General features: G+C 39.5%; 1 protein-coding gene across 1 annotated transcript in view; it reads right to left on the bottom strand.

The window, feature by feature from the left end:
* PCDH15 (protocadherin related 15) overlaps nt 1-25,348 on the bottom strand; it is a 1,464,924-nt gene that overhangs the window by 211,846 nt on the left and 1,227,730 nt on the right. The window contains exons 21-22 of the mRNA XM_054035363.1: nt 10,311-10,616; nt 9,390-9,614 (exon numbers count right to left, since the gene is read on the bottom strand). Coding sequence (XP_053891338.1) covers nt 9,390-9,614; nt 10,311-10,616 — 531 coding nt within the window. The remainder of the gene's footprint in view (nt 1-9,389; nt 9,615-10,310; nt 10,617-25,348) is intronic.

Below are 25,348 nucleotides of genomic sequence, written 5' to 3'. Positions count from 1 at the left end.
GAGTTATCACTATTGCTTGCATATCTTACTGATGCTTGTCTTTAAAAATGATTTTCTCATTATTATGCAGTAGTACAGTAGCTCAATAGTCAGTAGTCAAGTACCCAGTAGCCAAGTGCATTTATAGAAGCCTTTAAGGAAAATTTGCTATGATATTTATTTATTTCAATTTATACAAAAATTAAGAATGTCATCTAAAGCTCTGGGTACGCTTGATGCACCATTCACAATAAACAGACTCCTCTCACTGCTTCAAGAACACAGTACATCAACCTTAGCAAAAATATAAAACCACCTAAACTCCCAAGAAACGCAAACTCATCAGAGTCCCTGCTCACCCTCCACATTATCCAACTTCACAAGCCTCCGACTCCTCGCAAGCCAGAGAGGGGAAAAAAGGGGCTCAGTGAACAAACTCGTTCTATTATGGACCAAGGAAGGGAGTGAATTCCAAAGGCAGAAGTGCCCTTACAGAGAACATCCAACGTTTGCACATGAAGTTTTGTTTCCCATTAGCACCAGAAGAAATATGCATGTACTGGCCTTGTTTCCTATATGCCAGCAAAACAGTATGTGTGTATGAAGCAGGGGCCCAGCAGCATTAGCAGCCCATAACTCTCATGCCACCAGAGGTCTGTAGCCAACCATCATAGCCCCAAAAGTAGTCAGGGCTGGGTGGGAGATGCACTGTTTCACACATCTTCCAGCTAACTGTCACTGATAGGTCTTATATGGAACCTAAGCTGGAATTCAAAGCTGCCTTTTCCTGATGAAACCCCAGGGAAAGGGGGTAGCAGTACAGCTGCTGCTCTTTCCAAGAGGTGAATCTCTCCCCTGTAGCAGTTGTCCCCATGTGTCACTATTGTATATACAAAATGTGGAATCCTCTCCCCATTGAGTCAATGCCAAAACTTCCATTGACTTCAACAGGGCCAGAACTTCACCTAAAATCTCTTCTTGTAAGTACAGTACTGTATGAAATGGTCAGAATCATAAAATGGAATAATCATTTCATGCTTTCTATAATGAGACTCTCTGGGAAGGACTAGCTTTATATTTTAGTAAGTAGTTTCTACTTTGCAGGCACGTTTCTAGAAAAGCACAGTTTGATTTGAATAAGCAAAGCCACTCAGACTATATACTGAAGTTTGCATGATAAAATAGCTGGCACTGTTAAATAATTATTAATTCATTTTCAGTACACTTGCCATATAAATTTGATTTACAGTAGAAGAAATAATTCCATTTAGGTCTGATCATTTGAAATTCTGGCATTGCACTGGTGTGTGCCTGTCAGATAGCTGAACATCCCCAGGGATTTTTATTATTAAATGTTTATATAGCACCATAACTTTGCATGGTATTTATGAAATTCCCCCTACTTCCTGTTTTTGGTGAGAATCAGAAACATCACAAGGACACTCTGGCTTATAGTTTTTCCTTATTCCTCAACAGGAAGTATAAATGTAATATATATCTAAAATCCTTTACTGAAATTAATTGTTTAGCAGTAGTATATATCTTTAAGATGTTCCCCCTTTTAGGTTCAGGAATGACATCAATCATCCTGCAGTAAAATTCAAAACTTGTAGCAAAGCTTCCAAGGATCATTTAAATTCTTCTCTAAAATCTTTGGGTGTGTTTCGTGATTGTATTATTCCAGTTCTACAGTGATGTGATTTAACTGAAGAAGATGGAGTTACTTCAGTATACAACTGGGGTAATGCAATGGTAAATCAGGCCCTTAGTTGAAAATTATCTCTAGCTGCTGCAGAAGTGTCTGAAAATCTGTTTTATGTTTATGTATTAGTTCTGTTAACTCATCTGCATGGTCTGAGGTTAGAGGATTTATGTGGTGAGGCAGGAAACTATCTAGGGTGAATAACTTTAGTGCAATGGGATTCAGGACCTTTGTAAAATACCAGTGCTCTCACGACGGTGCCCCAAACTAATAAGTAGAATTGAGACTTTGGAATTTGTCTTTAAACAGCAATAATTGCTTAATTTCACATTGACTTTAGAGAGGTTGTGCATAACTAGGGATTTTTGTTGGAGCTAAATGTTCCAGTTTTTCAACTATGTTTGATGTTCAGTGATCCATATATTTTATGTTAATATAAATGTGTTGTTAAAGTAATTGAAATGGTTTCTCCTCTCATTCACACTTGTTTTGCACAAGTGTAATTTCCAGGATTTCAATGGAGCCCCTTTGTACTTCTTTAATGAGAGGAAAATCAGGACCATTTAAATTTATGTTTAATGTATTGCTTACATATAAATATGTAACCAGAGGAGTAATTCCTTGTGTGAAAACAACTGAAAATTGTTCTTTCCAAAAAAAAAAAAAAAAGGCCACTTTTTAGAATAACACTTGCATGCGTAAAATGTAGCAAACACAACTATTTTGATTATAATCTTAGCATTTCCATTGCTACTATGACAATATATTTGTGAAAAGAAAATAAATATGCAAAAAAAATAATAAATCTGTAAACATATTGGAATTATGGAGACGAGACAAAATATCCAACCGTGCAAAATGTTTTGCAATTTTTTCTGTAAATTGGTCTGAATCGTGGGGCTTTGAATACCACCAAAATCAACATGCATTACAATAATTCTTCAGTAACTCTACGCAATTTCCCCCCTGCACAGATATAAAGCATTAAAATCTGTGAACTGCAGCTAGCTAAATCTTGTTATTTATACCAGATCTTCTGTTGTTTTGGACACCCCAAGCCTTTGCCTACAAATGCCATCTATACAAATATTTAACAGAGTCATTAGGCTCTGGGGAGAAAATTATCCTTTGGAAGTATGAGAAAGAACTAACAAAAATAAAAATGTGTTTCAATAAATTGTTATTTCAGAAACTTAGAAACCATAGCTCCATAATGCAAGATGCTGAAACGACTCCGGAGAAGTGGTGAGAACCATCAGCTCCTAATTAAGTCAAACAGGAGGTACAGAAGGGGCTCAGTACCTTGTAGGCAGGACATTATAGTTAGTCTTGGTAATCTTTTTTTCCCCCCTTTATTTTTAAAAATAATTTCATCAAATCATTATTTTTAAGCATTTTGTTTAAAACTATTTAAATCCACATTATGGGGGGAGGAGTCAAACAATTATTTAATGACAGCAGCCATTATGTTTCAAAAAGTTAAAGCTTTATAACCATTAAAACTCATATTGTCAACATCAGATGCCAAAATACAGAAAATAAATATCCTTAAATGAAACTCTAATAAATTCTCAAACAGCATTTTTTCTTACTTTGCCTATATTTAAATTTTAGTTATTACCAATGGAAATATTTGTCAGTTGGCGTGTGTATGGTGAAATCAACATTTACCAATAAAAATCTAATTCTTCTAAGCCTAATTATATTTGTGGAGAAGCCCAATCAGAAGAATACATTTGTCTTGCATACGGCATAGAAACAAAATAGACGTAAACATTGTTGTTTGATCACATTGACAGAGTTTTGGGGCTTCACCCTTATAGCAGTCTGTCCATCAGTTGGCACACACAGCAAAAGATAAACAAATTTACTAGTACAAAATATCACAAATAGATAATGTTAATGTGATAAGACACAAAAGACACAAAATAATATGGCAAGTTATCAATGGAGAAGGAAGGCAAACTCAACATTTGTAGAATTAGCCATTAAAAAGAACCAGTAAGACACAGAGTAGACAGGAAAGATAAGAATAATACCTCTTTAATACCTTTTTGCAATGATATGTATTAAAACAATAAGATGTTGTTACAAATTTACTTATGTACGTATCATGGTATACCAACATTTTATTTTGGTTAGACTGGAAAAGTGCTGTGCACTACCAGCACAAAAAAACATGGTCTACTTCTATTTTTTTTTAAACTAAACAAAACTTAAGCTAATTACATTCAAGTTGTTGATCTGGTATAACTACCTATTTTTCATAATTAATGCTCTGCAAGCCCCAAAGTAGCTAATTACTTACTAAAGGATAATGTTAATGGTGGAGCACTAAATAGCTTTTTCGGGTGATTAAACACTGATGTGAGGTTGAGGAGTTTGATAACAACTAAAGCCACTTATTGAAAGCACAGTCCAGTGCCATGTACATTTTTCCTATAAGGCGACTAGAAAAGAGAAAACTCATCCAGCTTTAACATATATATTTGGGGAAGGGAGTTAGAGGAGCTTTAATTTGAAGCTTGAGTTAGAAAGTTCTGTGCTGTTGCTTTCTTGGACTTTCCATTCATGTCAAATTGAGGTGTGGGTTAGGTGAATATTTATTCAAAGAGGTACAGAAAGGAATAATTGTTTTAGGAAGTAAACTGTATAGAAAAAAGGGTGATTTAATTTAACATATGCTATGCATGCCATGCTATGTTAAATTAAATGTAGTCAGTAAGGATATGGTCCCAGTAAGGATTTCAGGATCATTCGGAGTTGATATTGGAACCCTTCATTCCTGTGGATTCATTACAACAGATGAGGATGGCTAATTTCAATCTGAATATAAGGGACTTGGGAATGGCTGTCTACACAGAAACAATCAGAGGTGAACAATGCTCGTGGAGGAATCTTAGAAGCAGACAGTTCCGGGGCGAAGGGTTGGCTGGAATGACTTTTGTTTCTCTGGCCCACACTACAAACTTTGGTTGGCACAAGATACGTTGGCATACAGCTGACAAAGTTTGTACATCACTTGGGCATGTGCATACTTGACTGCCTGTATGTCAATGCAAGGTGCGGTGCACTACAGGTAGATAACTCAATGTGCCATCCAGCACAATGTCTTTGGGGAAATTTTTGCTACATATTGTGAAAAATAGAAATGACTTTCCCAGGGATCTTTTGGAGTGTGGACTCAAGTTTCCAGCATGCAACTTTCTCCATCCCATACTGCTATACATATACCATAATTTTGTGCCATTTTTTGAAAATCCCACAAATCTGCATGGCATTTTTGGTGCCCACCATCTCTGACAGAAGCCTGGAATCCATACAGCTTTGCACTACGCTCATGGTCGTTGCAAATACTGGATGAATGATTCTCCTGTACAGGACCGGCTCCAGGGTTTTTGCCGCCCCAAGTGGCGAAAAAAAAAAATCCGCTATTGCGATCGACAGCAGCTCCACCGCGCCGCTTTCTTCTTCGGCGGCAATTTGGCGGCAGGTTCTTGCCTCCGAGAGGGACAGGGACCCTCCGCCGAATTGCCGCTGAAGAGCCCGACGTGTCGCCCCCTCCCCTTGGCCGCCCCAAGCACCTGCTTGCTCAGCTGGTGCCTGGAGCCGGCCCTGCTCCTGTATTTGCAGACACACAGGAAGTGTTACAACAATGAGGACATGACAATTTCTTCGAAGACAGTTTGCAAAGGGACATAGCAAAAAACGATTCAAGGCTTTTGGTGTTCATTGAGCAACTGCAGATGGTGGAGCGCTGCTTCTGGCCCGAAGAAATGGGCACTGACTGGGTGGCTGCAGAACTTTTGGATGTGAAAGGCCACATTCCTGGATCTATGTGCTGAGTTCACACCAGCCCTTCAGCTCAGGAACACCCTAATCAGAGCTGCATTGGCAGTGGAAAAGCAAATGGTGATCACATTCTGGAAGTCTGCAATGCCAGATTGTTACTGGCCAGTGGGAAATAATTTTGGAGCTGGAAAATCCATAGTAGGGACTGTTATCATACAAACATGTAACGTCATTAATTGTCTCCTGCCACACATCACTGTAACTCTTGGCAGTATTACTTGAGGGCATTCTGTGCCAAAAAAATTAAAATTCTGTGCACAATATTTTAAAATTCTGCAAAATTCTGCAAATTGTATTTGTCAAATAAATGTGGATGCTCCAGCATGGCACTGAGGAGCACAGGCCACTGGCTGCACAGAGGTGGGACATCACTGTTCAGCTTCCCCACCCCCGAGGACATGGACTCAGTGGTGAGGCTGCACCCAACCCTGACACAGTGCAATGATGGGGCCTGCCCCAGAAACACCCCAGGGCCCTGACCCTCCATGCCAGGTGCACCAGGTAGGCTCAGTAAGACAGGATCCAAGTGTGGAGGGGCTTAGTGTGGGGGGGATCCAGGTGTGGGTTGAGAGGGTTCTGTGTGGGGCAATTTGGGTGAAGGCAGCTCAGTGTGGGATCTGGGTACAGAGGGGCTTGTTGGAGGGTTCTGGGTGCAATCGTAATGGGACTCTGCAGGGAGGTCCAGGTGAAGGTGGTTGGGTCTCAGAATAGGGGATAGAGCTCTGGGGGCGTAGGGGGGTCTGGGCGTGTAGGGCTAAATAGTGGGTCCAGATACTGGGGAAGTGGTGCTCAGTGGGGTGGGGATCCAGGTGCAACTGGTTGGGGCTAGATAGGGTGGGGATCTGGGTATGGGTGGTTCATCAGGGTGGTCCAGGAGCTGGGGGAGTGGGGCTTATTGGGGAGGTTCTGAGTGCAGGGGGATGAGGCTTGGCAGGACGGTCTGGATATGAGGGAGTCTTGATGCACGGGGGTTGGGCAGATGGGGGAGTAACTCCCTGTACAGGGATCCTTCCCCCTGCAACTGAGGAGTGATGGGCACAGGAAGAGTGGGTGTGGGTGTCTGCAGAGCTTCCTGAAGCCAGGGGAGAAGTCTGGGGGTAGGTCTGACCCGGCGCCAGATGCCGTGCAGGGGAAGAGGAAATCCTGTTCTCCCCAGTCCAGCCTGGCACGTGGTAGGAGCCACCAGCCGGGTCTTCCCCAGTTCTGCCTTCTGTCCCACAGTGATTTACCTCTTTGCTTGCTGCCTTGGACACACAAAACATACTTCAGGGGAGGGTCACATGACAGCTCTTGTGGCTTCTCTTTGCTTCCCAATCAGAAAGTCATTTTTCTGCAGGGAAGCAAAGAAATCTGCAGGGGACAAGAATTCTGCAAATGCGCAGCGGCGCAGAATTCTCCCAGGAGTGCAGCATGCAGGACACAGTGGATGGAAGTGCATCTATGGAGTTCCAAAACTGTGGTGGGGTGATAAACAGCACACATATCCCTGTTTTGGCACCAGCCTACCTTACCACAGAGTACATCAACAGAACAGGCTATTTTTCTATGCTTATGCAAGCAGGTATGGATCACCAAAGATGCTTCACTGATATCACTGTGGGCTGGCCAGGGAAGGTGTATGATGCTAATTTCTTTGCTCTGAGTAGAGCAGAAGATAAACTGACAATCAAGTTAAATTATTCAAAACCACGTAGCAATTTACAGTGTGGATAAATATTAACCAAGCACTAGGTTAAAACCAACATAGTGATTTCATATATGGCCACAATTAAATCTGAACTCTCTGGCACCGAGAGAGTCACCCAGATAGCAATGGAAAGGCAAATGTGTAAGATATTGCTCCGTGATCACATAACAAATGAGGAGATCAGAAGGCACAGAGGTGACCGATATAGTGCAGGCGATGTACGATGCAAAGCAGAGATATGTGGGTCATGTCGTTCGTAGGCAAGAGAATAGGTCAGTGGTGGGCAACCTGCAGCCTGTCAGGGTAATCTGCTGCTGGGCCACCAGACAGTTTGTTTAATTTTGCATGGCTACCCACGGCTCCCAGTGACTGCGGTTTGCCGTTCCTGGCCAATGGGAGCTGCAGGATGCGGCAGCCAGCATGTCCGCGTGGCCTGCGGCACTTCCCGCAGCTCCCATTGGCCGGGAATGGTGAACCGCAAATGCAAATGTAAACAAACTGTCTGGCAGCCTGCCAGCAGATTACCCTGACGGGCCGCTGGTTGCCCACCACTGCAATAGGTGGACAACCTGCATCAGTGACTAGATACCTAGAGACCACAAGTGACCACCGAGCAAACCAAAAATGAGCTGGGCTGATCCCATGACAAAACTCTTTGGCCAGAAATGTAAAGAATGTGCTTGCAACAAAACAAATGGTGTGGCATCGACTTGCGTTCGTGGAGGGACAGCTGAGGACAAGTCAGACAAAGGCGGACAAATCTTAACTCACATCTTCAGAGTTGAAAGTTTATGACTCTGCAATGTGGTTCTCACATACAAACTTCCATTCCTGAACTAAAACACCGATGACCTACCTCCACACCAACCTACCCAAACTACACAAAATGAAGGAAGAAGGCGTTTTTGGCACAAAAATCAGCTCATCCACAGACATAAAAACTCAAGGAAGCAGACACTTGATAAAGGAATCCAAAATGCCTTCCCAGAAAAATGTAAGACCCCACAAGTCTAGAACCAGTCCTGCAGAACTGCCAGGCTGCTTACAGTTCCATACCGTCAAGCAGCAAAAGCTGTGACCAGTTTGTGAACCATGTGGACACAGACCCATGGAAAGTCCCACCTCAAAGTGGCTGACAGGCAGCAGCCTTGTGGCTCCTGATTGCCTTCACACCCTATATAAATCTAAGAGGCATTCCAGAAAGTGTCCAGGCAACAGTGTGGCTCTTCTGTAGGAGCCATGTACATTTATTTTCCCTGCTCCTAAACTCCTGGCTTCAACCGTGGATTGAGTTGGACTTCGCCTCCTGAACCAGAGCCTGAAACCTGACTACAAACTCCTCCACTACTAGCCTCAGATTTGCCCTTGCTCTGATGTGGGTCCCCATTGCCCTTGTTGGGATCCTGACAATATAATTGCATCAGACAAATCATAACTAGTAGCAAAACAAACAGCAGCTCTTATTTAGAAGCTCTCATATAATACTTCATCAGTGCATCTTTAAGCACTTTACAAATAGGAACATCATTATTGCCATTTTACAGATTGGAAAAGAAAGACACAAAGAGATGAGGTAAAGTTAAGTGCTCAAGTTCTCACAGCCAGTCACTGGCAGAATAAGGACTAAATATTGTAAAAGAAGCACAAAACAAGCTATTTTCTTTTGTAAGGCTGTGCCTTCATGCAGCAGAAATTGAAATATAAGTAGTGTGCAGCATCAGCACTTAATGCATAAGAATGGTTAATAAAATTACAATTTATGTGACCTTAAATTGAAATGTGATGGTGTCATTTTTTCAAACCATTCCATTAAGTATTTATTCCAGCCTTTTGGGGATCATAAAGAATTAAATGTTTACTCATTTATGAAGTATTCTCAGATCTATTCCTGTAAGTAATAAATCTATGAGCAAGCACATAACTGTGTAATTGCATGCAATTGCAAAGCAATTACAATAGTGATACACTGTACATTTTAAATGGGAACAAGTTACTGCTATAAAAAGGCAACAGCTTTACATAAATTGTAAGTGAGGGATAGGACAAACTACAAAGAAAACAAAGATATTGCTATTGTGCTCCTGCATCCTACTGGAAGACCTCTAAAGGTTACCGAGGTATTGTATAACTGAGAAAATGATGTTATCGACTGCGAAGTTTTACTCTTACCTTTATTCTCACAGTGACAGTAGCAAGTCCTGGAGGCATAGTTCCTCCACTATCAAAGGCTTCCACTAGAAAGGTAAAGGTTGCCTCTGTGCCAGAAAATGACTCATAATCCAAGGATTTTAAAAGTGATAATTCTCCTGTGAACTTGTTCAATGAAAAAAACAGCAATGCTTCCTGGGTTCGTATCCGATAGGTAACATTTGAACCAAGGTCAATATCCTTTGCCTACAGCAAAAGAGAATTTACTTGAAAACTAAAACTGAGGAGTCACAAGGAAAAACACCAGCTCACAATTTTTACAGGACATACATTTGATTTATTTGATATTACTAAGAACATTTGCTTTCTTCGGTGCAGTTCATTTTTTTTTTTCATAATTTTAATTGTTAATTTTAACAAGATATATTTTTAGTAGGCTTGAGGAAACCAACTTTTTTTTCAAAACCAACTCTGCTAGTCAACAGATGCTGCTTTTAAGATATGTACTACTTGCCTAATTAAGAGATTTGGATTAAAATTTTGGAAGGACATTTGAACTCTTTGGGTCTAAAATAAACTGGCAATATCCATATAGTAGAGCCTCACTGGAGAATGCAAATGTATTTTAGTAATGTAATTGACATTTAAAAAAATCTACATGTAAAGTATTTCAATAGTATTCTACTTATGTTTTGATTTTCCATCATTGCTTTTATTAATTAGTAGAAATGTAAGCTCTATGCTTCTAATATTTTTCACTTGCCTGTCCTACGCCAAATATCACATTTTCACAAAGAGAAAAAGGCTTTAAGGAGGTTTGGGTATCACTTCTCCCCTCACATTTTTAATCGCTTATTTTGGTTTTAATGGCAACCAGTTAGATGAGAACAGCCTCACACAATAAGATTAACAAAATATTTTCTTTGATCCAGAGTGCCTTACCTCTATTCGCAGGAAGACTGTGCCAGGTGGTAGATTTTCTGGAACACACACAGTGTAGGAGGCATTAGTGAACATAGGGCTGTTGTCATCAATATCCAGAACTTTGATTGCCAGACTTAATGTTGAACGGCGGGGGTCCACAGCTCCATCTGTTGCTTCAACAGTAAGTTCATAATAGTCCCTTGTTTCTCTGTTCAGTTTAACTGCTGTGTAAATGCTACCATTTGATGTGATGCGGAAAATATTGTTGAAGTTTACCAAGCTGTAATGTACTTGGCCATTTACTGCAGCATCTGGGTCTGTAGCCTAAAAGAAAAGAAAAAGCCATATTGTTTTAAAATACATTTGAAAGGTATGTGGATTAGATTCAGACATGATCAGTGAGCCTTTTATTCGACTTTCTAATATAAAAGAATCCAAAGGACATTGAAGTCAATGGAATCGTTCCATTGACTTCAGTGGTTTGCGGATGAGCTTCAAGTTTCCACTTACCTGACATGAAAAATTTCATATTGTTACTTTCTATATGGTATTAATTTAGTTTATGAAAACTGTTGGAATAAGTATGGAAGGGATTATCTGGGAAAGTGGGGAAGCTTATTTTGGCCATGTATATTACATCAAAGCTTGTGATTGTTGTTAAACTTTCTTCATTGGGTCTGATGACTTCTTAATTCTTTTGAACAACACATGTAACAGGCCTTGTTTCACTAGTCACAATGAGTTATTTATAATCAACACTTTCAACATATTACATAAAGATCTAAATTTAGCACCTCTTGTCCTCTTAATCTACTTCTGAGCAAAAAATGTTACTGTTGAAAACTAATTATTTTTGAATACTATTCCTTAGATGCAGCTTTGCAAAATCATGGCATTTACCAGCCTTGGCAAAAATTCTATTAACTTGTTGTAGCAGACAATATTGATGATGTGTTTGACCATGGTATAGTATAATTAAACACAAAAAATACATTTTAAAAGGCATTTAAGTTATAGCATTAATCAAAAGAGAGCGGAAGGGCGTATCTAAGTTGCCATAATGCCTTTAACTCAGCCCCTCTTTACCTAGATGTTGCTGCAACCACAAGAGAATGTGTGCATTGTATTGCAAGTCTCTGACTTCAGTTACTGTTAAGGGAATTCATATGCTCAAACTGAGGAAAGAGCATATCAGCTAGACTCTTACCCCATGCTGATAATTCCTCCAATATGGGGGAGTCCCAATTTGATGTAGAACTGGAATAGCCACATCCTATGCAACCTATCTTCAAGCACCGAGTGTAGAGACATAGCAGGATACTGCTGTGTTGTTGTGATCTCTGACGGACATCACTGCTCTTAATGGCAATTTACTGAATGCTCTAAACTATACCAAGTACTAGGCCAATGGAAAATTGATCTCTGAGATTTCCCTGCCTTAGCAATGCCCACTAGCACAACTAAGGCTGGGTCTACACTACCCGCCTGAATCGGCGGGTAGAAATCGACCTCTCGGGGATCGATTTATCGCGTCCCGTCGGGATGCGACAATCGATCCCCGAATCGACGCTCTTACTCCACCAGCGGAGGTGGGAGTAAGCGCCGTCGACGGGAAGCCGCAGAGGTCGATTTTGCCGCCGTCCTCACAGCGGGGTAAGTCGGCTGCGATACGTCGAATTCAGCTACGCTATTCACGCAGCTGAATTTGCGTATCTTAAATCAACCCCCCCCCCCCCGTAGTGTAGCTGTAGCCTAAGAATCTGGGTCTATGTCTTATGAGATGCTCAATCTGAAGAAAAGTATTCAAGAGCCCATTTCTGCTCCTACTAAAAATCAATAGGAAAACTCCAATTTCATTGCAAGTGTCATAGAATCCAGGCTGCATACAAGAAATGAATAATGGTGTGTTCAGTGAGGTAACTTATGTGTTTTAATTTATTGTTACAACTCTTAATATTTTAGTAATTTTCAACACTTTCTCCTTGAAGCGTCATTTCATTTTTATAGTTTATTTACTAGTTATGTTCTTTAAACTTGATTGGTATTTACATGACCAAGACAGTAACATTGTCATGAAAGGTTTATTCTACATTTGCTGGTAGCACTATTTGCAAGCATGTTTTTGTGCATTTCCTTGGCATCATCTCACTAATGTTTAAATATCTTTGAGGTAATTTAAAATAGGATTTAGGATGGCTCAGACCATAAAATCCCTAGTGTGCTAGGTTACTGATTTTAGCACTCAAAATAGTTCTTACAGTTACACTGAGGACTGTGAATAATTTTCATTCACATGGTAAACTGAAATCTAGAGAAAACAAAAAAAAATGTACTAGTTTTTAAATGTTGGGTCTGCAAACTTTGCTAGATAAATTTTTCTAAGTTAGGAATTTCAGTGTACGATACAGGAGATATAGATGAATATTCAGGAGAAAGCTGAAATTAGTCCAGATAAGCACCACAAATTCCAGATACTTCAAACTTTATCTAAATTACTCCAGTCTGAAAAATTGCCCTGGAGTGGAATGCAACACAGAATTGGGCATTTTAATTCCAAACAGGCCTGTAACACTATTCCATGAGGCTGACTTGGGCTTCTCTTTTTATACTTTACACTTCCACTTCCATCTTAGCAAGCAAAGAAGTGAACCAACATAAAAAAAATACTTTAAAATAGTAATCCAACGTTTGTGATTATTTGATTTAGTTCAAGTTTTGGGTAACATTATTTTACTCCTACTAGTGCATCCAACCCATACACATGATATTCTAAATATTAGCAAAATAAACTTGCCTACATATAAGTGGTGTCCATTTTATTTTTTATTAGAGGGCATGCAATTCAGATACACCTCTACCCCGATATAACATGGCCCGATATAACATGGCCCAATATAACATGAATTTGGATAGAATGCGGTAAAGCAGCGCTCCGGGGGGGCGGGACTGCGCACTCAGGCGGATCAAAGCAAGTTCGATATAACGCGGTTTCACTTATAACACGGTAAGATTTTTTGGCTCCCAAGGACAGCGTTATATCGGGGTAGAGGTGTAATCATCTCATAATGACTGCTAGGGTCTTAACATAGTTTGAGTGTTGGCCTGTTCTCTTTCCTCCCTGTTAATTAAATGAAGTCATGGTGAATAAGGTCATGTAAGGTAAGTGTATTTTGTGAGCAAGGTAGCTTCATTTGTTTACATTTATAAATGAACCTACAGAAGTTGAGGAAAATAACATAAAAATCACTGATTATCAGCACTACTATCAGGAAGTTTTCATGAATGTTTAAAATCCTACCAAAGTGTTCAGTGTGAGACACTATAATGAAACAATTTATCTTCCTAGAAATCAATTAAAAGTTAATTAAAATGGTTAACAAGAAAAAGCACACATTTGCCCCCTTGTACTACATCAATTCAATAAGCAGTAGTGGCTGCAACAGTATAATGATCTATCTATAGTTAACACATCTTTGTAATCAGCGTCTTACTACCTGCATCTGATCTGTGTCTACTTAGTTTGCAAGTGCTTCTACTCCCATGTACGTAATTTGGTTTTGTGAAGAAAGATCTCAGTGGATGAGACACTGGAGAATTACCAGAAAAGGTGATGACATCAGCTAGTTGATGAGAAAACTAAAACTTGGAAACGCAAAATAAATTAAAAAATCTGTTTTGGGATAAGTCAGCATATAGGAAATACAGAATATGGTATTGGGATTTTAGCTGAGATAGTAGCAGTAAGCTGTATTAATCCATGTCAGATGTGTGTGAGGCTGTGGCATGTGCTCAAATGGCTTTAGTTTAAACCAGAGCCACATGATAGCAATTAAACAGCTGCTAACTGGATTACAGTCAGCCCTCATTAAGGTAACAATAGTAATCTGGAAAAAGATTTATTGCTATAGAAAATTAAACTACTAAATTAAACCATGTAAAGTTTATTTCTCTCTCTAACAAGGAAATAACATTTTCGAAAGATTACTATATTTTAATGGAGCTCACTTTAAATGACAGCCCGAAATCTTAATATTTGGACCCTGTTTCCTGAGAGCTGTGAATGCTCATTTTGTAAAATCAGTTGTGTATGTCTCTGGACATACACTTATTGTACAAGTTTCACAGGAATATCAATGCTTGGTCCTGATTCTTATCTCATTTATGCATGCAAATAATCAGATGTTCTGTGAATGAAGTCAATGCAGTTGCACCTATTTAAATTGGTGAGAGATCAAAATAAGGCCCAATATTAATTTATCATAGTCCCTCTGTGCATTGCTACATACTAGTTCAACAGTCCAAGGTTAAAAAAAAAACGTTCTAATAAAATCCTGCAATAGTTCCCCTAATAAAAATTACATATACTTTGTCTAGTAAAATTCCCACTCTATTGATTTTATTATTATCCATATAAAAGACACAAAACCAACTTAATCCAAAATTCATTGACTGAAGTCAATGGACGTAAGCCAGGGATAAATACATACCATCAACACTACTGCTCTATTCTAAATATTATCCAATAACTGGGGAGGGATTATGTGCTGCTCCTCTTGGAGGAGAAGCACACACAGGTGGAGCTCTGGAGGGAGAAAAGGAGGAGTCCTGGGATTCTGGGCTGGTGCATAAATAAAAGTAGCTCAAAGCTCTTCTAAGTTACAGTTGCTCTTCCTGGGCTGCCTAGGGGTAGCACTGCAACGTGGAGGTGCTCAGAATGGTCATAACTTCATATCCCATGACCCTGTCACCTACACTGGGGTTTGCAAGAGGTCCTGTGTGAGGTAGCCTACAAATGTCTTATGGAGTGCCTGTGCTAGGCAAATTCTCCCCTGGACAGTTAAGAGGTTTTATATCAGTGTACAGGGGTTGTAGTGGGAAGGAGAATCCCTCCTCTGTTCCCTCTCTCTTTTTAATAAATAAATAAAATAATTAAATGCCCTTTGTTATCCATGTTGTATTTAGGATCCTAATTTATAATATACTATACATTTAGTGAGCCATCAGTTAAATTATTTGGTGTATAAAAATATGTGTTAACACACTTATGTACAAATATACACCACTGATCATTGAAAGGAGCATTATAATCTCATAAGTAGAAAAATACGAAAATACTGAAGCTATTCATCTGTGATAACAGCCCTCAGATAAATGGTTTGACAAAATGATAAAGCAAGTTTAAGCAAGTAACTAGGATACCCGTCTAAATGTTATGGACCAGATCCATACCTGCTGTAAATTGTCATAGTTCTCATTTACATCAGCTGAGGGTCTGGCCCTATAGACTTTAAGTATGTAAGGGTGGGTGAGGCTAACAATTAAATCAACAGTAGGATAATGTGCCAAGGTTCACAGGTCTTTTGGCATTTCCTTGATGTCTGCCACACCTTGCCACAATGATGTCACTAGAAGGAAGCCTTGCTGAGACTGGACACAGTATGTTTGTCTGTCTTGTGATCCTGGATGTCTTGTGGCTGTGCAGCTTTGGTCCAGAGTTCTGACCCCAACAACCTGCTAGCAGCCCACAAGCCTCACCCTGATTTTGCTCAACCTGGTTATTCCTTGCAGGCTGACCTAGTACCCTTCCAGCCCCGAACTTGCCCCCAAATTGTCCTACTGCAGGGACCAGTCTCTCTCACTGGACCTTTACAGAGACAGTAAAACACTTCAACCTGTTACCTTTCTAGAAGCACACACTCTATTGTACTTACACAGCACTGTGATTTATAATGAATGCAGAGCAAGTTTATTAACAAAAGACCATGGATTAAGTGATACCAATTAAAATAAAAAGGCAGAGATGGCTACAAAAGCAAATAAAAGTGAAAATATTAATCTAAAAACCTACAACTTAATCTAGCAAGATACAGTCTTAGTTCAAGATCATTTTTCTCTCATCCATAATCTCCTTTCCAGCTTTTATTGACCAGTCTGGCCAGGACCTGGCACCGATATCAAATTGCTTGCTTTCTTTGTCTCCTAATGTGAAGGATAAAAGATGGAAGCTCTCTCTGTTCCTTATATCCCCAAAGGGGTTGCTTTAGTCTTATAAAGCAAGCAGGAAGGCCTCTTGGGGATTCAATCTCATGTCTGTCTCTGAGGTGCAGGAGCCTTGTTAATATTGTCTCTCGAGTTCAGGATCAGGATAACCACTGCTGGTTTACCCTGATGGCTTTGTTTACTACTAATATGTAAACTGAAATAAACCCACATTCCTTTGTCTACGAAAGACCTATTTATCACCTTTACCTAAACTGGGCTGTCTGATCTTTACCAAGTTCTAATAATATCCTAGAGAGGGAATTCATAACATCACATATAAGGAGGGATAGCTCAGTGGTTTGAGCATTGGCCTGCTAAACCCAGGGTTGTGAGTTCAATCCTTGAGGGGGCCACTTAGGGATCTGGGGCAAAAATCAGTACTTGGCCCTGCTAGTGAAGGCAGGGGGCTGGACTCGATGACCTTTCAAGGTCCCTTCCAGTTCTAGGAGATGGGATATCTCCATTTATATTTATTTATTTAATTTATAATGTTAACACATATATTTTACAATGATATTAGTAACCAGTGTGTTATAAGCTTTCATATGGAATTCTCATGAGGAATATTTTATACAGATATTATTGCAGTAGTGCGTAGGGCATGAATACAGGGTTACTTAGTGTTACAGCCTAGACAAGAGTTTGTTGGTCCCATTTTAACCTGAACTAAATGATTGGCAATTAACTTAACTAGCACAATTGTAAATGCGACTCTAGACACACTTGTTTCAGGACACAAATATTTGTGGTTTACCCCATAAGTCAGCCAATTTTTAATTGCTAATGCTAAGCCCTGAGGTAAATCACAAAAACATTTGTGTACTGGAACAAACATTTGTGAAGTATCCAGACCACCATTTCCAACTGTGTTAATAACTATATTCACTGGCAAGAAATTAACTCAAGTTAAAATAGGACCACAAATCCAAATCTCATTATTGTTAACTCTCATAACATGTGGAGTCATGTGATTGTGAGAATCTCAGCTTTCTTTTAAAAAGAGGCACAATTTTTGCTCTCGTGGTTGCAACAAATAGCCTAAAAATGCGACTAGCGTGTACTTTAAAGTCTTAGAAACCAGAAGACAAACCAAAAGAATTCCAAATTATTATTGTTTAAAAGTCTCATGATTTTAAATCATTCTTGTGATTTTTTGCAGCCTGATTCATGAATTTGGCAGGGGTAATACTTTAGTCTAGAGCAGGGGTCGGCAACCTTTCAGAAGTGGTGTGCCAAGTCATCATTTATTCACTCTGATTTAAGGTTTTGCGTGCCAGTAATACATTTTAACATTTTTAGAAGGTCTCTTTCTATAAGTCTATAATATATAACTAAACTATTGTTGTATGTAAAGTAAATAAGGTTTTTAAAATGTTTAAGAAGCTTCATTTAAAATTAAATTAAAATGCAGAGCCCCCCGGACCGGTGGCCAGGACCCGGGTAGTGTGAGTGCAACTGAAAATCAACTCGCGTGCCGCCTTCGGAACACGTGCCATAGGTCGCCTACCCCTGGTCTAGAGGCAACAAACATGGCCTGGGGTTTTGGGTTTAGGTCTAAGCCTCGGTTAACAGGAAGCTGCATGAGGCACTAGACACCTGTATATCTGCAGTGATATGGATCCAGCTACTTTGCACTGCAGGAGTGACCCTAAAGCAGCTAGAGAAGGGGACAAGAACTGACATGATCTACTGAGATATAGATTTCTAAACAATATATATTTGAATTCAGACTATGGGATACTCCAATCATCCTTTATTTACAAACTTTTATATATAAACCTTTCTAGTCATAGCTTAATATTTTGAGAGCTAAAGTCAAGTATGAGTTATGAGAATCAGTCTTATGAAAGAAAATAACTATCCTAACAGAGTACTTTCCATAGTAAATACCATTTAGCATACGAGCGTATAGTTATGTGATATTACATTTCAGACAATCAAAATTGGTTTTGACATAAAAAACTGTAGCAAAATATAAATTTAGCAAATTCACTTAGTCTTATTTAGTTAACATTTTGTAACTACAGAGATAATTAACCATTTTTAAAGATGAAAATGAAGTTTCACCGATTTTCTTAAAGAATCACATATTTTGGTCATATACAATGTATTATTTTTATATGAAAATTGTTTCCAACAGAGTCTAAGAACAGTTCAGGGCATTATAATCTGTAGAAAAGCAGTTCCAAAACTCTAATCTGTGAAGCACTCAGTGGTACTGGCTGTTCTTTTTTGCAGCTACTACATCACACTAAGATGGATAAGAATTCATTAATATTTTCCCCTAATTTCACCTACATAGTTGTTTAGTTACCACAAGGAGTTTTATGATCACAAAAGGGGGAGGTGCGCCAGGGGGTGCACACAATCACAAACGGGAAGCAGGGAACGAGTTTATAAAACAATTTCTCTATTAACATGTGGTCCCATTCTATAAAAAAAAGTTTGAAAAATCCTGCTGTGAGTTGAATCAGTCCTGCTGGCATTTGCCATTGTCTTGCAAATTCCTGCTAGTTTGGACACAATATGTTTAATAGGATTAATTATTTCCAAATGCTTAGCCACATTATCCTCAGTATGCAGTTACTAGTTGTGAAGAGATCTTTATTAGGTTAGGCAGGAAGCGTCATCTCAGAGGAGTAAGGCCGGCATTTTATTTATGACTCCATTTAGCCTATGATCTTCACTTTCCGCGTGAATATTTACATTTATCTGTTAAGTACTGACCCTAAATTCCTAAATACAATATTTCATCTATTTGATTCATTGTTATTAAAGGTGAAACCTTTTGGAAACACTATGTCTAGCTGGTTGTCAACAACATATTGTACTACCGAATGAGAATCAGATACAATTAACTATTCTAACATTAATAGTGAATTACTTTATAATTGTTTTACTAGGTGTTTTTGAAGATAGCAGTTAGGAAATGTCATCATATCTAGCCGAGATCCAGAGATGAATTTTAAATACAGAATGTTCTGTCTATGCCGTACTGCATAATCTTCACAGTAAAGTTTTTCCTTTATGTTCCACTAGTACCGACTTTAGAATAAGAAAGTAAGAAAGAATGTGACAATTAGGACATAGCTATAGGTACATAGTGAAATGTTTAATAAAATAAGTATTAGAATGGTATTTAGACTCTATTTCTCAGACACCAGTGTGTGGTGAAATCATCAGAAGTTCCCTGAATATATTAATGAGAGTAAATTACATTTTATTCCATTAACACTCTCTTTATATTTGAAATTTATATACATAGTCTACAAATCTACAAACAACATTGAAATTTCAAATTTTCACAATTTATAACTAAACTACCTGTCATAAATGGTATGCCCTACATTGTATGCCCTACAGTTGCCACTTTGCTCCATCCAACCGTAACACAATTATAATGCATCTCCTCACCCTCCTATTCCCTCACCCCCACAGAGCTTTTAGGGGAAAGGGAAGTAGCACTTCAAGATGCTGTGGAGCAGTGCTGTCCTGAAGCTGGGTGCTAGTGTAACCCACACACCTGCTGGTGTGGTGTTCTGTCCCATCTAGTGGCACTGAGACACGAGAGAGAGAGAGAGAGAGATCTGTTCTACAGCCTTAACTAACAGCCAGTTGGCTTTTAGCTCATGCACTAATCTCCAGACATTCAATCCCACTCGACGACGACCGGGGTCTGTCGGCATTACACTATTTCAGGGGATGGGGGACGGAAGATCAAGTGCCCCCACATACAAAGCCTTCCCATCCAGCATCAGGATCACTAGAGTCCCTCTACTCAGCACCTGACCCACCACTATTCAAACCTCTCCCAAAGTCCATTGTGACCTGTCATAAATATAAAGGGAAGGGTAACAACCTTCCTGTATACAGTACTATAATATCCCTCCTGGCCAGAGGCACCAAATCCACTTACCTGTAAAGGGTTAAGAAGCTCAAGTACCTGGCTGGCACCTGACCCAAAGGACCAATAAGGGGACAAGATACTTTCAAATCTGGGGGTGGGGAGAAGGGGCCGGAAGGCTTTGTTCTGTCTGTTCCGTGCGGCTTTGGCCGGAGCAAGATCAAAGAAGCAAGAAATCCAACTCCTATAGGGTTAGTAAGTATTTAGCAAGGAAATGCATTAGATTTACTTTTATTTTGCCTTGTGAATTTTCTCTGTGCTGAGAGGGAGGGTATTCCTGGTTTTCTTTTTGTAACTTTAAAGTTTTGCCCAGAGGGAAACCCTCTGTGTTTTGAAACTGATTGCAAGTGAGATTATCTTCCATTCTAATCTTACAGAGGTACTCCTTTCACCTTTTTTCTTTAATTCTTCTTCTGATTGATTTTTCATTGTTTTAAGATCCAAGGGTTTGGGTCTGTGTTCACCTGTACCAATTGGTGAGGATATATTCTCAAGCCTACCCAGGAAAGGGGGTGTAGGAGCTTGGGGGATTATTCTCAAGCCTGCCCAGGAAAAGGGGTGTAAGGGCTTGGGGGGATATTTGGGGAAGGTAGGGCTCCAAGTGGCCCTCCCTAAATGTTTGTTTAAATCACTTGGTAGTGGCAGCATTACCTAATCCAAGGTACAAGGAAGGATTTGTGCCTTGGGGAGTTTTTAACCGAAGCTGGTAGAAACAATCTTAGGGGGTCTTTCATGCGGGTCCCTACGTCTGTACCCTGACATGACCACAAATGACCTTTGAGATTTTGGTGGATACTGATAGGAAACCATGGGTGGATTCTGCAGGCTCTGGTGAAAGAAATACTGAGCATCATGGCTCTACATCATTTTGAGGTTTGTCTCTATAGAATTTAACTCTCCCTTCTCATATTCTTATTCATAGTAGATAAAGGTCACTGTATTAAGCAAATGTAAAATATCCACACATGAACTTACAAAACTGAAGAGCAGATAAATACTGCTAAGTCTAACTGTGGCCTAACATGAACGGATTTTTTCTGTGTAAAGGGCAAGGTTATATGCAGGCCTAAATTAATTAAAGTCAGAACATCTGCATGAATATAAATTAGACTTTAAAAATATTAAATAAATGATCCCTTGCTGAACAGCTTCATCTCATCAATGACTGTGACAAGGGACATAGAGAGATGATACATATGCTGCTGGCTCTCTAATCTAATTATGTTCATTGAGAAGTATAACAAGTAAGTTATTTTGAAGACTCTGTGGTAGCTGCTACTTTCTGATCCCTGTGACCACTCTCATTTGTGTCTTACACAGTGAAGATAACTCAGATACAGATGCTATGCTTATATAGTAGTATACGATAAAAAAAACTTGCAAAAGGCCTAGGACTAAAATCATATCACTACCTTCCAGCTTACTTACAAAAAACATATCCAATGCTATGTACATTCTGTCACTCTTCACTCCATCTACTGTAGCAGGATTCTGCTCTAGAATCCAACCTTACATCTATGTTTCAAGATTCTAGTCTTCAATGTTTGTAAAGAAAGCCTGATGAATGTTAATCAACTGTAAACCAAAGAAGTCTCTTCCTGAGTTTTCAAACAGCCTGAAATCAGCTCTGAGATGTATGAACAGTACAATTCATCTTAACAGAATATTAACTCTGAAACATAGTGATAACAATTGAAATTTCAGCATTGTTAATTATTTCATTATTGATCTTTTATCAGAAAACTCCACATCATGCTAACAACCATGGTGGTTTTGCTGTGTTAACTAATTATATTGGGCTTCATCCTGTGCCCATTGCACTGTAAAGTTCCCATTGTATTCAATGGGACAGGATAAGACACAGATTCTGAGATAAATCTAACATGCTGCTGAAAATACTTTACTCATACAAAAATTACAATCTACAGGACCTAAATGCAAGGGTCCATCTTTGAGGAGTTGATTACAGGATCAGGGCCTAAATTTGATTCTTCTGAATTATGTAATGGAGAAAACATCTGTAATTTCTGACCATCTTTTATTATAGGATTACAGGATTGATTATAGGACTGTAATATATACAAAGGACAAATAATAATTTGAGCAAATAAAGGAATAACGTATGTGTTATTCTTTTTCATATTTAATCAATATTTTAACTTGAATGTGGCAGAGAATTTCCAGTATGTCACAGAATTCAATACCAAACTGCAGCAGAAATCAGATGCTTTGTTGCAGGGTATATGTGATTTAAATATACAGAATTATTACAGTGCACTTAATGGGCTGGTTATATGTTCTAAAAGACATGAAGTAAAACAGGCCATTGAAGTAGCACATGATAATTCATTAATCTGCCATTCACTTTTTTAGGGAAATCTCTTATCGAATCAGGTATGGCTGATCTAAATTAGCTTTTTGTTTCTAGTACACATGGGCCAAAATCAAAATCCCTGATCCTAAATAACCCAGAATTATGGAGAATTTCAGATTTAACTTGAAATTTCAAGGCTCTTTCTATGTTTTAAATGGTCTAAACCAAAGCCCTCGATTCAAACACTCTCAAAATCTACTGCCAAAAAAAAAAAAAAAAAAAAAAAGATTACTTACCCTGTGCAGTAGTTGGATTCCTTGGAGATCTTTGTCCCTATGGGTGCTATATTTCAGGTGTGCTTGCCCCCACGAGAATTTTGGTAGCAGTGATGTTCAATCTCCACATGCACCCTAACTATCCTTGTGCCCCGTACTGAGAGTATGTACAGCAGAGTCAGAAGAATTACTCTTTGTTCCTTTTCTTCCACAAAGTCCTATCAAGCCCAGATTCCAAAGCAGAAGGGAAGGAGGGTGGAGAGTGAAGCACCCATAGGAACAAACATCTCAAAGAATTCCATTTACCATCAAGGGTAAGTAACCTCTCCTTCTTTGAGTAATGACCCTAATGTGCTTTAGGTGATTCCCAAGCAGTACTCCCTAAAGAAGATGGTTGTTTTGCAATGGTGCAAGTAGAAACCATTTCTTGTTGGTACTGCACTCATGGGAGGGACACAAGGGAGGGCACATGACCTCCACATGTGACCCTCCATGTGACTCTGCCCCACCCCAGCCCGGGACCCCCACGCTCTCCCCATCCCCTCCAACACCCCCCTTAACTGTCTAAAATTTTACAATTTTACAGTTGTAAAATGATGCTTTGGGCCCCTGGTTCCACCTGTACTTTCAGGTGTCACTGAGGATCCAGCAACACCCCAAATTGAAAAATTCTTAAATGAAAGAAGGATAGGAAGGACAATCACCCCACTTTCCCTTAACACACTATCAGTGCCTCCCTTATGTCCAAACTAAGCTTCTGCCAGGCTGGCTTTATCTAAGTATTGCTCTCACCAGGCAATAGGAAAGTGAAGATGCTGCGCCATCTGCGTTTGATGGAAAAGAGGCATAGAACTGTGTGTGTCATGTACATCTTGATAGAACTACAGCCCAAATTGTTTGATTATTTTCCTCAGCATGACATACAGGAGCGGCAATCAAAATCAGCCTCACAGAACATGCATGAGAACTGTCTCTGGACAGATAAGCAATTGATCAAAATCACATTCTCTGATCTCTTGGGGCCAAATCCTGTTCCCATTGAGATCAAAAGGAGTTTTGCTATGGAGTTCAATGGGAACAGGCTTTGACATTTGGAAAGGAAAGAACAAAACCACTCAAACAAGGGCTCTGTTGCTTATACCACAGGTATCAAAGGCTGCTGACTCGTGAGAAAGTCAGCAGACATCTGATCTTTATCCATTGAAGAGCGCTACAAGACACATATATAACCTCTGCTCATGAGGTTATATATGTGTCTTGTAGCACTCTTCTGAACGCCAGTTGGAAGGAATTTTTTTTTTCAGTAAGTGTGGACTGATTCTTTTCTCTTAGAAGGCATGTCATTTTTTCAGGTTCACACTGATTAACACAAAACAATTGGGGCTGTTAACCATCTAGAAACCAAGCCTTCAGACATAGTGTGTTCAAAATGGGGTCAAGAACAAACCCTGAATCTTGAGTTAGTGGGTCAGGAATGGTTGGTAGGTGTAGTGCCAGACAAGATGTTGGCAAGATGTATCAAGTGGAGGAACTAAATTTGCCTTGGGCAAGTCAGTGCAATTAGGATGACTTTGGGCTATCCTTATTTATTTTGTTTAAGACTCTGAGGAGCATCATCATCGGAGGATAGGCATAGAGGAGATTCCTCAACTAGAAGATGAGGAAGGCATCTCCCAGAAAATGATGGCCCCCACCCCCGAGCAGAACATTCATCACTTGCCATTGATGGTGGTAGCAAAGAGGTCTATTTCCAGGAAACCCAAAGTAAGGAATATACACTTGAGAATCAAGTTGTTGAATTCCCACTAATAGTCCAGGCAGAAGTATATGCTCAAACCATCAGCTATGGTGATCTGAATACCCAGTAGGTATGAGGACAAGATGAAAATTTGATGGGCTATGCACCAGTTCCATAATTTTATTGTTTCTGCACAAAGGGAAGGGGATCTTGCTCCTCCTTGGAGATTATAGAGTAAACGCTGTTGTCTGTCATGATCTTCACAGATTGGCCCTTGATCATGGGAATGAAGTGTCTGCAGGCAAATCTGACCACTCTGAGTTCCAGGAGGTTGATTTGGAGAGTGGACTCTTGTTCGAAGATGAGCTTCCCATCTTACAAGAGCTGCATATGATGCTATGGTGGGGAAGCAGAGTGAAGGAGACTCCAGCACAGACATTGCCTGGGTCTTTTCAGTAACTCTAGAATCTCATGAAGGACTGATATTAGTTTATTCAGACTGTGTTCGCTGGGTTTATAAACCGTTCTCAACCTTTGGAAGCAGCGTATATGCAACTTGGCATAAAGTGTGACAAAGGTGAAGGCTCACATGGAGCTGCAGACAAATTCTGGCAGTTGTTTGTGGGCTCATTTGGACCTTCAAATCAGATTTATTATTAATTATTATTATTATTATTATAAACCTCTCTCTCAACAGGGAAACTCTAGATAATGTTGTATCTAAGGAGGCTCCTAAAACCTCTACTTGTTGTATAGGTATCAAAGTCGACTTTTACTTTGTTG

Source organism: Malaclemys terrapin, chromosome 7 (genome assembly GCF_027887155.1).
Source record: "Malaclemys terrapin pileata isolate rMalTer1 chromosome 7, rMalTer1.hap1, whole genome shotgun sequence".
NCBI lineage: Eukaryota > Metazoa > Chordata > Testudines > Emydidae > Malaclemys > Malaclemys terrapin.
Note: the sequence above shows the minus strand (reverse complement) of the source record. Positions and strands in the feature narration are given on the sequence as shown.